The sequence below is a fragment of the Gossypium raimondii genome, chromosome 6 (genome assembly GCF_025698545.1).
Source record: "Gossypium raimondii isolate GPD5lz chromosome 6, ASM2569854v1, whole genome shotgun sequence".
NCBI lineage: Eukaryota > Viridiplantae > Streptophyta > Magnoliopsida > Malvales > Malvaceae > Gossypium > Gossypium raimondii.
The window spans coordinates 49,269,022-49,285,436 of NC_068570.1; the positions used below are offsets into that span (position 1 = coordinate 49,269,022).

The 16,415-nt window shown below is 32.7% G+C and overlaps 1 protein-coding gene across 2 annotated transcripts; it reads right to left on the reverse strand.

The window, feature by feature from the left end:
* Positions 1–6,953: 6,953 nt before the first annotated feature.
* On the reverse strand, positions 6,954–13,038 carry LOC105773235 (aldehyde dehydrogenase family 7 member B4). Of its 2 annotated transcripts, none has more exons than XM_012594958.2 (16): positions 12,893–13,038; positions 12,554–12,690; positions 12,069–12,155; positions 11,826–11,957; positions 11,062–11,134; positions 10,680–10,702; positions 10,527–10,590; positions 10,197–10,242; positions 9,396–9,576; positions 8,987–9,163; positions 8,712–8,876; positions 8,121–8,261; positions 7,920–8,017; positions 7,610–7,759; positions 7,382–7,449; positions 6,954–7,294 (listed from the first exon to the last, which is right to left on the reverse strand). In XM_012594958.2, the coding sequence occupies exons 2-15, from the start codon at positions 12,686–12,688 to the stop codon at positions 7,395–7,397; spliced, it is 1,527 nt and encodes a 508-aa protein (XP_012450412.1). In that variant the 5' UTR covers positions 12,689–12,690; positions 12,893–13,038; the 3' UTR covers positions 6,954–7,294; positions 7,382–7,394. The 2 variants fall into 2 exon arrangements, with proteins under 2 accessions (XP_012450412.1, XP_012450411.1); XM_012594957.2 differs by having other exon boundaries at positions 12,813–12,971.
* Between the last annotated feature and the right edge of the window lie 3,377 nt (positions 13,039–16,415).

A 16,415-nucleotide genomic window follows, 5' to 3' on the forward strand; every position in this document is an offset into this window, starting at 1 on the left:
TCCATTTGTCCTCAACCCTTGACAGATATGGTATTTTCGTGATCGCGGAGTTCTTTATTACTAGCTCAGCCACCAGTTCTGCCACTTGTCCGATCGACTCATCATGTTTCTTTTTGTCTATGGGTTCCTTGACAGATTCTTGTAAATCCTCGTCTGTTTGAAAATTAGCTTTAATATCATTAAGAGTCTTACCAAATCGCAAAGCGATAACATTTACATGCTCATTTCCCTCATTCGGAGGAACATTTTCTGTATTGCTCGAGATTCCAGTACCAATTTGTCTCTGCATGTTACTCATCATTTCTATCATTTGGTTCATTAGGTTTTGGATACTTTCTTTGAAATCTGTCAATGTGTTTCTAGTTAAAGTACAATCAAATTGTACTTTTCGAATGTCCATCTTTATTGACTAGATCTCTCCGTCTATCCTATCAGTCGTTCACCTCAAACAGTATGGTTGATCCCCATGGATTAATCTTAAGGTCTTTGTATATATGGAGGTTGGAAAGGGAGAATTGCTCAATTTTGCACTTGATTTACGCCTCCTTGAGATCCTCCCCATTTTAAGTTCGAATGATCCTTCTGACCGGGTTTTTACATATTCGAATAGGGATTTCCACCCTTATTACCCATGTAGTTAACTTCATTTGGTTAATGATTCGAGTTTTGCCCGAAGTGTTGGTTCGACTTCGTAATGGTCGGTTTAGTTGTCGCTTCCAATTGGTTCAACTTCTCTAAAATGATCTGATAAGTGTCCACTTTTTGGGTGGCTTTCGTTGCTTGTGGTTTTTGGTTGTAAGTGAACCTCTCGTTTGGCCACATATACGAGTTCATAGCCATGCCATCAAATGCTCACTCATATGTATGGTTCATTAAAGCACCTCCGGATGCTTCATCCAAAGAAGATGTTAGATTGTTGTCTAAATTGTTATAAAATATTTGCATTTGGATCCACTTTTGCATTTCATGATGAGGACACTTTCTCAATAGTGACTTGAATCAGCCAGAAGCTTTATATGAATTTTCATCTTCAAATTTCTTGAAGTTGGCGATCTCTCGGTGAAGCTGAATGGATCTACTAATCCAAAAAAATTTATGTAAAAATTTTCCTGCTAATTCGTCCCATGTAGTAATGGAACCTGGTTCTAATGAATCTAACTAATCAGTAGCATGGTCACATAGAGAAAAGGGAAATAATCGAAGACACATTGTATCATCAGTTACCCCATTGTATCTAAAAGTGTCACATAGCTGGAGAAATCACTTCAGGTTCTTGTTCAGATCCTCCATCATGTTCCCTCAGAATTGAAATATATTTTGGATCATTTGAATCATTGTCGTTTTGATCTCAAAATTATTAACATTGATCATCAGTCGTTCAATGTTGCCTCGTACATCAACTAGTGTTGGTAGTGCTTACTTATGCAATGTTCTTTGAGCTATCAATAGCTCTCCTTGGGTCTGGGCTTGTGGTTCGAGTGGATCATCAAGTAAAGGATTCTCTCGAGGTAAATCAGTTACAATAGGTGGATCGTTTTGCATTGAATTGATGGTTGCATCTCAACAGTCTCTCCAGATCAGGATATGGCTCAATTGGAGTGCTTTTACTTCGAGTCATAAATTGAAATCAGAAAAAAATATTTTTGGTACTTTTAGTAAATTTAAAATTAATAAACAAAAAAGAAAGTAAATATCGTATCTATAGTTTTTAATGTTCCTATTTATCCTACTAATTGCAGAAAAATAATTTTAGATTCAATACTGAAACCTCCTTAGAAATGTCGCTAACAACTTGATCGCCTCCAAACGTGCGAACGTTTTGAGTATAAATCATGCAAATATATATAATCAATGTGGTATCTACAAACAAACAGGTCAAATTGTAATATATTTTTGTGTTACAACTGAACACCGGGAAGTATTCCGAGGATCGTACCCAAGAGATGTTGAATTAAATGTAAAAAATATTATTACCTATAGCAATAGGTTTAAACAGTACTTATTAAAAATCATATTATGAAAATCAATAATAAAGATTAAGATAAAGAATTAAAATTAAAATTCAAAACTAAGCAAATAACGTCAATAACCAAAAATTACTCGAATAACAGACAGAAGACTAACTCACTTCTGTGGTTGTAATCAACTTCAGACTTAGGGTTTTTCTGAGAAAATTAATTATTTCCTAGACAGTATTACCTCTCGACATCTACTGCCTAACTAATCAACCAGTACACGCTTACCTCTAGGCCTCACTTTCTGACTGGGATAAATACACGATTTACTCAGTACTTAGGGTTTCTCTGAGAAAATTATTTATTACCTAGACAGTATTACCTCTCGGCATCTACTGCCTAACTAATCAACCAGTACACGCTTACCTCTAGGCTTCACTTTCCTGACTGGGATAAATACACGATTTACTCAGTATCCTTGTATCCTTGTCTCTCGATCCGTTTACCTATATTACTTCTTAGAATCGTCAAGCCTAGTGTTTAAGAACAAATGTATTTACACTAATTAATCCTATTAGAAAACCCTAACTCTTTCATTAATCACTCCCACATCTACTTATTAATCTCCCTAAATATTTAGCCACTCATCGTCTCAAAAACCATCTTTTCTACGATTAGATTAATCATGCAAAAATACAAAATAATATAAAAACGAAAGGATAGAAATTGTCTATATAATATCGTGGAGTGCTCGGAATAGCAAAATCCTTTGACAGTGCTCGAGATATTGGTGTTTGCAAACAAATAATAAAAGAAGAGCACTGAAATATTAAGATTGGAGAGACTTCAATTCAAATCGAATCCAAGCTGAAGAACAAGAAATAAAAATGTTTAGAAAAATAAACTAAAACCTAAACTAACCTAAATCTACTAAAATAAATCCTAAAACTAATGTGGCAAAAAGTCCCTAAAGCTTTCCACAACTTAGCTATTTCAAGGAGAGTTTAGCATCCCTAATTAGGGTAAACACCAGCCTTAATTACATAAAAAGATATATTGTGCGGACAGAAACACCCTTGCTTATTTTTGGTCTCACTTCGCACCTGTGGAGTGACACAAGCTTTTGTTTGTTGCAACACACAACTTTAAATATAATTTTCCTTGTTAGCTCTCTTGAGTTGCAACTCCATTGTGTTACGACTCAACTTCCATTCCTTATGCTCTTGGGCCTAAAATTGGGTGTCCTGCACACTCAAGTAACTCGTTAAAACCACCTTAAGGCCGATATTGGCTCGATTAGGTCAATTAACTCGAAATAATACGTAAAAGGCTTATTTTGTAATATTTTAATCATAAACTAAGAAGTGTGAAAATACAATAAAACATATTAAAATGCTTAGAAAACAAGTACGTTAAGTGCTAAAAAGTATTGAATTTGCCACTATGATTTGTGGTAGACCAGTGACAGATACAAGCTGATGGAATGGTCGTGTAGGTACTGTAGAAATGGTCAAATTTTATCCATACGGGTACAGTTTGTTACATGGCCTATCCACATGGCTGTGTGACTTATGGTAAAATTGGACTTTTTTACTCACATGGGCACAGTGAGTTACACGGCCATGTGACCTCTATTTTGCATAATTATCTTTCCTTTTTATAAAAGTTTTAAATTAGTCCTTATTTGATTCCGGACGTACTTTAGAGCTTTCGTAAGCTCGAGTGAGACTCAGATTGGTCGTAAATCATGTTATACATGGATTATGATATGTGTTATTGTTAATTTAAATTTTTAAATTTTAATTTTGTATATAATTTTTCTGTTGTTTGTGGTAGCATCCTATAGCTTGGGTCCAGCGACTAGACCAGGTAAGAGGTGTTACAAACCTTTTGCATATCACTCATTATGGTGAATCTATCACTATCACCCAATTGTAGACCTGATTGCAAATTTTCAAAGAACCACCCCATGTTTCCCTATTCTCTCCCTCAACAACAGCCCATGAAGTAGGGTATATCTGATCATTCTCATCTTTGCCCACAGTCGATAAAATCTCACCTTTGTAAAACCCTTTTAAGAAACATCCATCTAAACATATAATGGACTTAGAAAATTACTTAAACCCATTTTTCAAGTTTGTAAAGCAAATATACATTCTCTTAAATTTTAAGGCGTGATTAATAGTAGGTCGCTCAACCATTTGCTCTATAATGGCAATTGGACTTGTCTTTTTTAAAGAAAAAAACATAAGCATACAAACAGTTAAACTCAAACTTCATTCTACCTTTAATTTGTTCTAAGGCTTATGCCCTAGATCTACCACATACATTTATTTGCAAGTCTACCTTCAACTCCTCTATTACAAGCCTTTACATCTGAACTAGCTTTAATTGAGGTAACACTCTCAACTTACTAACAAAATTCCTTCCAACAAACCTATAGCTGGCTCGACTATTTCAAAATGTCACAGAACATTTTGCAAAGGTCTTAATCTTGAAAATTCCATCAGCACTATCCTTAGCAGCATATATAAGAAAAGGACAACCAACAAATTTACACTTGCTCTAGTCCTAAACTTCTCATTCTTAATGTACTTAATATCAACTCTCTTAGCTATAGCATAAGCTGCTAAAGAATTCTTGAACTGAGTACTATCATTAAAACTCATTCCAAGATGGAATTTAGGTATTGTAGTCAATGTATGAAATAAGACATTTCTCCTTTTCTTACAAGCTAACTCACCATCTGAATCAGTTTCATAACTACCCAAATCAGAGGACCCCAAATAGTCATTGTCATCTCCACTAAACGTACCAGAACATGCTTCTACATCATTTAATTTCCTACGTTTTGTTTTCTTCCTCTCAAATTCACTAGTGAGGTCTTCAAATTTTAGTTCAGGTTGAAGGTCATCCACTAGTTCTCTGTTTTTTTTTTCTTTAAAGGGTTTATATTTTTCCTTAATCCCTCTTATCTCTTCATCCTCATCATTAGACCCACCCTCTAACTTTTCTATACCATTAGAGGCTTCCTCTTCATTAACCCTTATACCACTAAAATAATTAGCCCCACCAACCCCACCTGTCCCTGTACCACTCCTTTGCTTTTGACTTAAATCACCTATCTCAATTTCTATACTATGCAATAAAGACTTAGAGTCTAGATCAATTATTGCAGTAATCAAATCCATGTTTAGGTATGCAAAAACAACCATTTACAAGCCTATACTTAATACCAAGTTGCATACAAACACATACATATGAATTACATATATAAAATAAATGACACCAATATACATATATAATTTCAAATTCAAACAATAACCTGATTTGACACATGTTAAGACAATCACAAACATATTTGATACGCGATTTAAAGCAACATACATACATATTTAACGCAAATGGCAACAGCGACATGAGTTTGAAAGTGGTTCCATAATTCAAGTTCTTCAAATATCACCCGATTATTGTTGCCAAACCAAAATCAGGCTTGTATATCACATAAAAGAATTGCAAACGACAATAACATGAGTTTCAAAAACCAATAACAATATATGCAGTAGATATGTATATTAAATTTCAAATAAAAAAATATACTGTTTCTTGACTTAGTCTACAATCTTAGTTAGAATCTCAATCCTCTTAGTGCACTCCCCAAAATTCAAATACCTTAAAAGTGTTACCAAATAAATTAAATAAACTAATTATTCAAAATCAAAATGAGTTCCAATTTATATTATAACTTTGAACCATATCAACGAAAACCTATCAAAGCATGAAATCAAATTTGAAATCTCTCAACTTGGTTTCAAGAATAATACAAAATACCCAAGTTAGATACTTATTTTAAACCCTCAAATTAATTTTGAATACACATAAAATAATTTTCAAAGAAAATAAAAAATTCTTAATTGGTTATCAAATTCTTTAAAATTAAAAAGAACTTAACCCAATCACAATACACTATTTAAAATAATAACATATTTCGGATTTCAAATATTGAAAACTTGATACTTGAATAATAAAACACAATTTATTCCTTCAATGGTTAACAAAAAATTATAAATAAAAAATTCAAAAATTTTTATAAAAGGAAAAGAAATTCAAATAAAAAAATCATTAGACCTGCTCAAGATAAAATACAAATTTTACTTAATTTGACTCCTTTCTTTGATTTCAAAGAAAACCGAAGAAGATAAATAATCTGTTGTATTAAGATTTAACTTCAGATGAAAAAATGAATTTCTTATTTTCAGTGATTAAATTCTGTTAAGACTTTCTCAAAATACATTCAAGAAAATTAATTTTAAATAAAAAAATTAAAAATAAAAAAATTTATGCATTTTCAGGTCTGAAATTCTAAAATTATAATATCATATGATCAACCATACTATGTTGTGTTAGTCATACGTTGACAGTGTGTGCCACCTCAAAAAAAATTAACACCATTAACAGTCAACAGATTTAAATACTAAATTGCTGAAAAAGATGTCATTCAAGTTCCACGTCTTGTATTGATCGATCCTGTATAATATGATTTAGCATTTATATTTTATTATTCTTATATCTATCACCTAAAAGTATAAATAATTTTTAAACCGGTTTATATCTATTGTTCATTAATGTTTTCATAATTTTTAATTTTAGATAGAAAGAACACATTAAAATCTACAACCTCTTGACCGCTGTAACGGCAAAAATGCCAATTAAGCTAAAGTTAATTTTTTATGAACAACAAATGTTTAATTGCACAATGACATATCTGATTGTTCCTTTAATATTCTCCATTCAATAAAGCTACATAATTTTTAACAATTAAACATAAAATTATGAAACATTTAGTAGACATCAAGAACAAGCTTAAAATAAACAAATGCGATATTGATTCAAACTCAGTTCATTTACTACCTAGACTCCAAATAGGTAGAATGGCCCCAGACACATTTTGATTGAGTTAGACAGTAATGCAAATGCGTAAGAAATTAAAGGAATCAGTAAAATAAACGTAGAATTGATATTAAAACAAGAGAAGCTTCGGAATAAGATGCCAAAAAGCCAAAGAAGATGCAAGTGTCACGGGACTAGAACCCATGACACAAGATCAATAATGTGCTTCTATTATAAGAATTATTACAGCACACACACTACACCTGATTTTCGTAGCAAGTGTGTTTTAGGAATCATTGATTTCTTCATTATGCCTCTTTTCATTATTATGTTACTATTAATGGTTTTCAGCGACAATTATGTGAACCAAATCCCAGTCTATATGTAGAGCATAAAAGGTCTGGGAGTTGATTTTGCAGGAATGCAAATTTGCTTCCTTAGGCCTCACCCTGCATTTCAAAAGTACATACATAATAAGAGTTAAAAGAAGGGCGAAAGAGAAGTTCAATGCTATATGAAAACGGTTGTGCTTTAACCATGTCTGCATTCCTAGCCGAAATTGATTCCTTGTGCCAGCGGTAACTCACTCCCGTAGTTTATTGTGCTGCCAAAGAGAATGTTAATGGAAGAATATCAAACACCTAAACCCCACTTTTGAAGATAACCAAAATGCTGGTCTCGTCTTTCTATATCACACTTATTCAATATATAGCAATGAAAGAAAAAAGAATAAACAAGGAATTGGACTTCATAATCATGTTTACCAGGTTGACCGTCGCATGTATTGTTTCCAAGAATCACTGCCAGCTTCACGGCCTCCTCCTGTGGCCTTTTCACCACCAAAAGCACCACCTATTTCAGCCCCATTGGTTGGTATGTTCACATTGACAATACCAGTGTCACTTCCTTGTGGACTGCATGTGAGAAGCAAGGTTTCTATATCATAATTCCATAGCAATATTAACTAGCAACCTAAAGTTTCATCTTGTTAATACACATACTTTGATCAGTAAGAAAGCTTTTGAATGAGTAGAAATTGAATAACTTATTGAGACACCGGGCAGAGAGACTCACCCAATCCATTTGAAAATGAATTCAGGTTTACTAGTGAAGATGGAACTGCTCAATCCTTGAGGAACAGAGTTGTTTATTTCAATTGCTTCTTTCAAAGTCTGCAAAATTAGTTAAGGTTTCAGACGGCAGCTCATTGCACAACACTAGAACATGACAGACTTTGTTTAAAGTGTCTCCTAGAATATTGAAAAACAAGGCGACCTTAAATTTCATGACATAAAGAACTGGTGCAAACAGCTCTTCTTTAACAACATTGGCATCTGGAGAAATCTCAACAATTGTGGGCTGCACAAAGTTCCCCTCAGACTCTATTATACCGCCACCAGTAAGAATCTTTCCCCCCTGGGAAGCATCACAAGATAGAATAAGGTCATGACAGCCAAAATATGAAACAATTGAAATTCTAACCACGTCAGCTTCTAGGTTCATCAAACAAAACCATACATAAAGTCAGCACATTAATCTCCATGCTGGGAGTTTCAAGGTAGCCAAACAATGTTGAAAGTCAACAATTTATGGGATCTTATTAGGAACATTGAAGCTACAGATATTCATTAATGCACAAAGTAAGATTATAAATATAGTCATCTCTTTAACACCATGAGATGTCTTTCAGAACATTTCATGCAAGTCCATGGAACCCATAAAAGTTATGTGAAAGATTGTGCCAATGAATTCTTCAAAAATTAGATTCAAGCTTCAAGTCAAGGCATTTTATAGAAGATAGGAGAAACCTTAGACATGGGTTGAACACGGTTTAAGAGTGAAACTACAAATAAATAAAAAACGCACCTGTGACTTAATTATCTCTATTCCTTTCTCAAAGTTCTTCCTTGAAGAAGAAGTGTGCAATGGCCCAAGCAAGGTACCCTTTTCTAATGGGTCCCCTATCTTAACTTGTTTGTACACATCAAGTAGCTGGTCAACTACAGTCCGATATATACTTTCATGAAGAAGCTTCAATACAAGCAAACAGAAAACAGGAAAATCGTTGGCAGGTTTAAAGACTCAATATAAATATATATTTATGTATCACAATCCAGAAGATTCACTTAATTAAAAAGTACCAGTCTACGACATGTGGTACAGCGCTGACCAGCAGTACCAACAGCAGCAAATAGTACAGACCGAACAGCTAATTTTATGTCGGCATCATCCATGACAATTATTGCATTGTTTCCACTTAGTTCAAGCAAGCATTTACCAAACCTCTCATTTACTGTTTGTTGTACTTTTACACCCACCTGAGGTAGAACGTGAAATATAAATTAAAATATTAGTGTAATGGAAGTATTCATGTATCTAATGGATATGGAGATAAAAGTTCTTGTTAATTGATAGGAAAAAACATCAGATTTGAAATGTATCTTTAACAAATTAGTAAGCCACAACATAAATATACAACATCCTATTCTGTCATTCCAAATACAATAAGTAATAACATAATTCCGTCAAATAGGCACGGGATAGAAGTACCTTCGAACTCCCTGTAAATGAAACTAGATTAATGCGTCGATCTTTTGCAATTGCTTCCCCAATTTCAGCACCACCACAAAATGATGTGAAAATTGCACCAGGTAAGTTATTCTTTTCCAAAACTTCAGCCACTAATTTTGTTGTTGCTATTGTAACCAGAGGAGTGGTTGGAGCACCTTTCCTACAATTCATACCAGTTTTTGTAAGTTAATATATGAAAGAGAACCTAAATCTGTTTAAAGCATATTATGCTAACTAATGAAGACACACTTATTAAGTAGAAATCTTTTCAAGGAAATCAGATTATGCAATCGGATTGTATCTCATAGAATATACACTGCTAACCACCATGGCCAACACATCAATAGAAGATGTGGAATCATCAAAGTTTTTGTGATCTTCCAATGTAAATATCTCATTATTGCACTACAGCATTGAACCAATTTATAGTTCAATGAAAGGAATGAAGTACATACAATTATTAGTGTGAACTAAATCAGTAGAATTTACTACGGCATGATTAGAAGTTCCATTAAAGGAAGCAAGCACATAAAAGCTATAAATAAATGCCAAAAGGTAAATTCAATACTGAAAACGAGAACCAAGAAAATTCGTCGTCAACAAAAAAAGGCATAGTACTTGATATACCTGATTCTATAAGCAAATATAACTGGAATTTACAATTGATTAGAAAAGGCATAATGGACCCACTAAGAATATATATATATGAGCTTAAGGATTCAACATTCCCCAATAAAGTGGAAACATAATAATTGGGAAAACATTGACATCAAGCCTTACCAAACAACACAGTTTCCACACACCAGTGCAATGCAGGCATTCCATCCTACACAATGCAAGATTTGTAAGTAGAACTATCAAAATACAGAAAGTTCAGTTAATAATTTGATTCAATGCCTATCATTAAGACAAATTCTTAATAGGAAGAAATCAATTATCTTAAACGTTGTTCCATAGATATGAATCCAATTAAATAAAATCCCGGAAGCAACAAAATTAAGCAATATAAAAAGAATCACGGAGCTATTCTGGTATCAGTTATGCCAGAAAAGTTTTAAGTCTCCCTGCAGCAAAAATGCCTAGTTTATAAATAAAGGAAATGCAACTTACCAAGAACAGCACATGGGAAATTAAATGCCGTAATTACACCAACAATTCCAAGGGGATTCCACATCTGTTCCCAGAATACAAGAGCAAAACGTCAATTTTCTTCTCGGACTTGGTCTAGGAGTCCAAGTTAAAAATGTTTAACCAGTAGCTCACCTCCAACATCATATGATTTGGACCTGTTAACAACAGAACCAATCATTTTAGGACAAATTCCTACCATCTATATCTACATACATACATACATACATACATACATACATACATACATACATACATACATACATACATATATTACTGTACTAAATTGTACTAAATTGTACCACATCATTAGCAGTTTTATACTATATTTAATATAAAATCCAAACTGATGGCAGTCATTATAGATAAGAAAACGCCAAAAGCAGTAAACATGCAAATTTCAACATTCCAGCAAAAGTTAATTCAGCACAAGTTCATAAACAGAATTCAAGCAATCCAGAAACCAAACACAAGAGGATGTATAAAGTAATGATGACTAATGGACTTATGCACTTACGTTCTGAAGGTATTACAGACCCATTCAATTGCCTGCTTAAACCCACAGCAAAGTCACACATGTCAATGATTTCCTGCAAGATTAGCATTTTACAGTTACATAGGTAAAGAATATATATAGTTATATATAGTTCTGGTTAGCATAATTTTCATGCATTTTTACAGATTTGGACAATGAACCAGTAAAACAACAGAATTGATCCACTCAATAAAAAACAAGTACAGGAAATCCTATCATGAAAGCTAATGTGGGCAGAATGAGATAAACAACAAAAACGCCTAAGATATGGCAGACTAACAATCTTCCACCTTCGATTCGATAACACTTATACATCTTAGTACATTACAGCATTGCCGCTCCAGAAGAACTCTTGAAAAATTTCATGATCTCCATGAATGGTGGAAATCATAAAAGAAAAAGGAAAGTACTTGCTGTAAAAGAGAAATATCAGAAAGTAGTATTGCTACAAGATTTGGTGAATTCAAACTACACACAGTGAAAACCTTAAGTCTAGAAGCAAGGTCTTCTTGCTGCATTGCTTTGACTATTAATAAAAGAATTTCTTTTATTTTTCGCAGAAAATAGAAATTGACAGATTCCCAACAAAAAGTACCTCTCTCTTGAGTCATGTGAAGATTGAAGAAAATATTTAAACTAACTCAACCAAATGCTAAATGGCTCATGTAGTTCAATATGGGCTGCCTTATGACATATTATATGCAAAGAGACCAATGTGATAACAGTGACAAGGCTGCATAACATACTTGAACTTCCCCAATTCCTTCGGGAAGAATTTTTCCCATCTCAAGAGAAACAAGGCGGCCAAGCTGCTGTAGTTTGGATCTCAATGCATCACCTATTTGTCGAACTATGTCACCTCTCTTAGGGGCTGGAACCTGAAACAATAAATAAAGCATAAAAGGTTCAGAGAAGTAAAAATGGCACTAAGAAATGTAAATTTCCAACCGAAATATAAAGTTTAAGAGTATGGTATCCGTCCATCTTACCTGCATCCAAATCTTTGCTGCTTCACTGCAAGCTTGCATCCCTTCCTCATAGTCTTGGATGGAAGCCTCACTAACTTCGGCAATTTTCTGCAAAAGCAACATTGAAATAATACTAAAATTATAGGAGTGAAGAAACTAATAGTTTCTAAATGACTGGATCAAGTAGTTTAGTACTCAGTAACTAGCAAGTGTGTTTGTAAAACATTACTATTATCTTTAAAATGCAGAAGCAAAAATAAGAGAAAACCTGCAGCATATGAGTAAAAGCTAAAAATTAAAACCAAGAATACTGCCACTCAATAGAAGAGCAAGTCTTAACATTGGTTTATTTTAAAGATTTATAGAGGAGGATCCAAGTCGGAAAAATACGATGAGATTGAATATAAGTTATTTTCTCAGAAAGACAATTCTATCAGTCTCACCACAATTAATAATAAACCCATCTTATCTAGCATAAAAAAACAAAACATTCTTAAAAATAGAACCTGATTATGGGCAGGATTAAGAGTAGAAACCACAGGGCCACTTCCTTTCCAGGTGCCATTCACAAAACATCCCAAATTGCCAGCACTCAATCCGATCTCGCTCAAGAACTCGTACTCTTTCCTTGAAAAACCCATCTCTGCAATTGCGCACACACAAAAAAAGGGAAAAAAAAGAAGTTTCCTTCAAAATCCAACCAAAATATATACAAAAACAGAGGAAAGGTTTTTAATAATTCATCATGAACTCGATCTCTATTACCTTGCTTTTTCTTCAGTACCAAAGGAAGAGAGCGAAAGTAAAATGTAGAAGTTGATGTGGAAGGAGAGAGAGAAGAGTACCTTAAGTAGAGGACTGAGACAGACTGAGGCCTTTTCGGCCTATGATCTGAAAAGAGCCGTGACGTATGGGGGATGTACAAGATTATATTTATAAATTTTGTCCATACTTTATCCTCTTCTGCAATGGATCACACGTAATGTTCTTGTCTTTTTCATGAGGTGGCTCTCTCATCTGATTTTTTATTTATTATACCAAATCATGGGTGATACTCTAAATAAGTCCTAAACTTTAAAACATTTTAAACAAGTCCCTATATTATCATACTGCTCCAATCAGGTCCTTTCCTTTGTAATTTTTTAACTTTTTCGTCTTATGAGTATTTATAACATGTTTTATATTTAGGCATGATGATTTTTTTGCCCTCCAATTTTATAAAAAAATTTATTTTAACTTTTCATTTAATTTTTTTGCCTCTTTTACTATTATGAAATTAGACCAGTTACTTGGGATGTGAAAGCAGTATCTCAAAGCTTCTTAGCACTATTGTTTTAAATTCATAGTTAGAGGAGGAAACACTGTCGCACATGCAATGGCGAAAGAAGGGATGAAAAGCTTAGAAGATTGTTTCTGGGTTGAAGATGTACATTTCAAAGCCATAGATTTAGCAGCATCGGACCTCCAACTTATGCAACCGCCATGAGTTTCTACATATTAGGTCCTGCTCTTTGGATGGAGGATTTCATCTATCCATTCAAAGATAACCTCAATCTCCCCTCCTATCATGTTCACCTCAATCTCCCCTCCTGTCATGTTCACCATGATTGTTTTGGTCAAAAAGGGTTTGGCCGTTTGATATCACCGATAATTTGAAGTGCTTTTTTTGGATGAAGTTTCTAGATGTTGTTTTAGTTTTATTTTGTTTTTGTTGTTGTGTTTTTTTTAATTTGCTTCAATTGTTTATTGGAGTTTTTGATGTAGACCCATAATAATAAACCAAACAAATTATTTCAAAAAAATGTCTTTTTTAGTCCTTAATTTTGTTTTTTTTTGTCAAATCATCCCAAAATAAATGGAAAAGTTCATGTTTGTTAACTTTGCTAACATAGCATACACGTGAATTCTAATATAGATGGTATGTCAAGATTTAATTAATTTTAAATTTTAAAAAATTTAAAAAATTAAATTTATTTTTAAAAACTTTAATGATTTTAAATTTTAAAATTTAAAAATTAATTAAATATTTACTTTTTCATTCATTCGGTAATTTGACCCCAAAAACACAATCACTAAAAAATATGAAAATTTAAACAAAATGTTAAAATAACTTTTTTGTAAAGTTAAAAGTCAAATGAATCATTATGCTTTATATTTACTAGAATTAGCTTTTTGCTTACGCAGAAAGTTTATAATTTTTTTCTAATTAATCATTATATTCTAAATATTATTAAATAATAATGACTTATTTAATTTTAAAATAGTAAGCTATTAATATTTTATATAATTTTAATTGTTGAAATTATTTTTATTATTGTGTAAGAGTAGAACCCTAAATTAATACTTGAATACCAATATATCATTTTAGATTCATCATTTTTTGAAATATAGATTCATCATTTGATAATATAAAAAATAAAATAAAAAAACAAAAGTTTCCTTACAAATGAGATATGAAAACTAAATGGACAAGCAAATAAATAAACAAATAATTGCATGTAAAAATAAAACAACTCCTTTAAATGCATTTAAAATAAAACAAAAACTGCTTTAAAGAATACCCTTTAAACATATTTTTAAATATTAAATAAAATAACTAATAAAAAAATTTGCAAAAATTCATAATAACAAAATTAATTTTATAATATTTCTTAACTAATCGATACAAATTTTAATTTGACTCAACATTCACGTGCAGTTAAATAATTGTAAATACATTGTATTTAAAAATAAAATGAAAATGAACCTCATATGATTGTCTAATGGTTAAAAATGTTCACCACCTCAAGTGTGGCATGGGTTTGAATCGCGCTAGTCGCGTTGGTTGTTCATGCTTTACCCTATTATTGTAATTCACCAAAAAAAAATATTTCCCACAAATTGAATATTTAAAAAATTATTTCAAAGCTTCAAATGTAAGAATATATTAAATCTATATAAATAATTTCATCTTATTTTTTTCTCTCTCCTCTTCATAATTTCTTTTCTTTCTTCTCTTTCTCGTTTCTTTTCCCAATTGTTATTTCCTTCCATCATTCTTCTCTTCCCTCTCTTTTCTCTCACCCAACTAATCTATCGTAATTCGGTGTAGTAGATTAAACTAGTTTTTGCACTTTAAGAGCTTGAACATAAGCATTTTAGTTATGTTTTAATTACTTTTCAGCAAGTTTAGTTAAGTGTAATAACATGTGTTATTCGAGTCTTTTATTGACCTTAGGGATTAAAAGAGGCCTAAGGGTAAGTTAATACACTTGTTAGTGTGCAAGGAGACCATTATAAGGCATAATAACTCAATATTGGTCGCTAGGTTGCAACACAGAACATTAGATGTCTCAACATAGGGAGCAGAGTTGAAGAAATTCAAGACTGCCTTCAATGTTGTGATACAACCTGAGGATGTCTCGACATACCCCTGAAGACACTTTGAAGCTGAGCATACTGGCCTTGATGTAGCGACACAAGACCTAGTGTGTCGCGACATCTCTTTTGTATGGGAAATTAATACAAGCCAGGGGTGTTTTGGTTCGCACAATCCAATTTTAAGCTCAAGAACTTTAGCTGACCTAGGATTAAGGACAACGACCATCCTAAGTCTATAAATAAGCTCAGCTAACACATGTTATAGACACATTTTTCCTTTGTATAATTTTCTATTAGTTTTAGATTTTAGTTTTTCTTTTCTTTTAGGGTTTAGACTTTATTTCCATTCTTGTTATTTATTTTCGGGAAGAAATCATATTCCGAAACTATTGTCAAACTCTGTGAGGATTCTGCTCTTTAATTTAATATAATCAGGCTTTTTCCAAACTCTATTCTTAAAATCGTTCTTTATACTCATTCTTTTATTCAAGTTCATATTGTTTATTAGATCCATGAGGAACTAATCCTCCTTTGGGGGATTAGCAAGTGGAGGTATGAATAATTAACTATTTTGTAGGGATTTCTTAACGGGTCAGCTGTTCCGGACAGGAAGAACCTAAACCCTAGGCCTGAAAACCCTAGTAACTCATTAAGATAGGAATTAACCCAAAATTGGCATGGCCTATCCGTGAACACCTTAACCTTGAACTGGTCTAGACTATGAGGTCGATAGATAAGTAGTCCTTATCGACTTAGTATTTCAGTGGATGTATTAGAAGATCCTACTAGGGTGCTGACTAGTTGATTGAACAAGAAAACCCGAGATGACAGTTTCTTAAGATTGATACAAAAAGGTAGCGAAGCATTTCTAGCCTATATTCTTGAAACTAGAGATTCAGAATCGAAGCTAGACCAATTACAGTTGTTAGTGAGTTAGCTGATGTATTTCCTGAAGAGTTTTCAGGTATAGGAATTTTCACCATTTTTTGATGTTTTGCAAATGGTTAA

Bases quoted from the DNA above. Each gene is read 5' to 3' on its own strand.
- LOC105773235 (XM_012594958.2), bottom strand. From the start codon at position 12,688: ATGGGTTTTTCAAGGAAAGAGTACGAGTTCTTGAGCGAGATCGGATTG. The intron at 12,156-12,553 runs GTTCTATTTTTA...TTGCTTTTGCAG, and splicing joins TTAATCCTGCCCATAATCAG to AAAATTGCCGAAGTTAGTGA. The intron at 8,018-8,120 runs GTCGCCTTGTTT...CTAATTTTGCAG, and splicing joins TTTATGTCATGAAATTTAAG to ACTTTGAAAGAAGCAATTGA.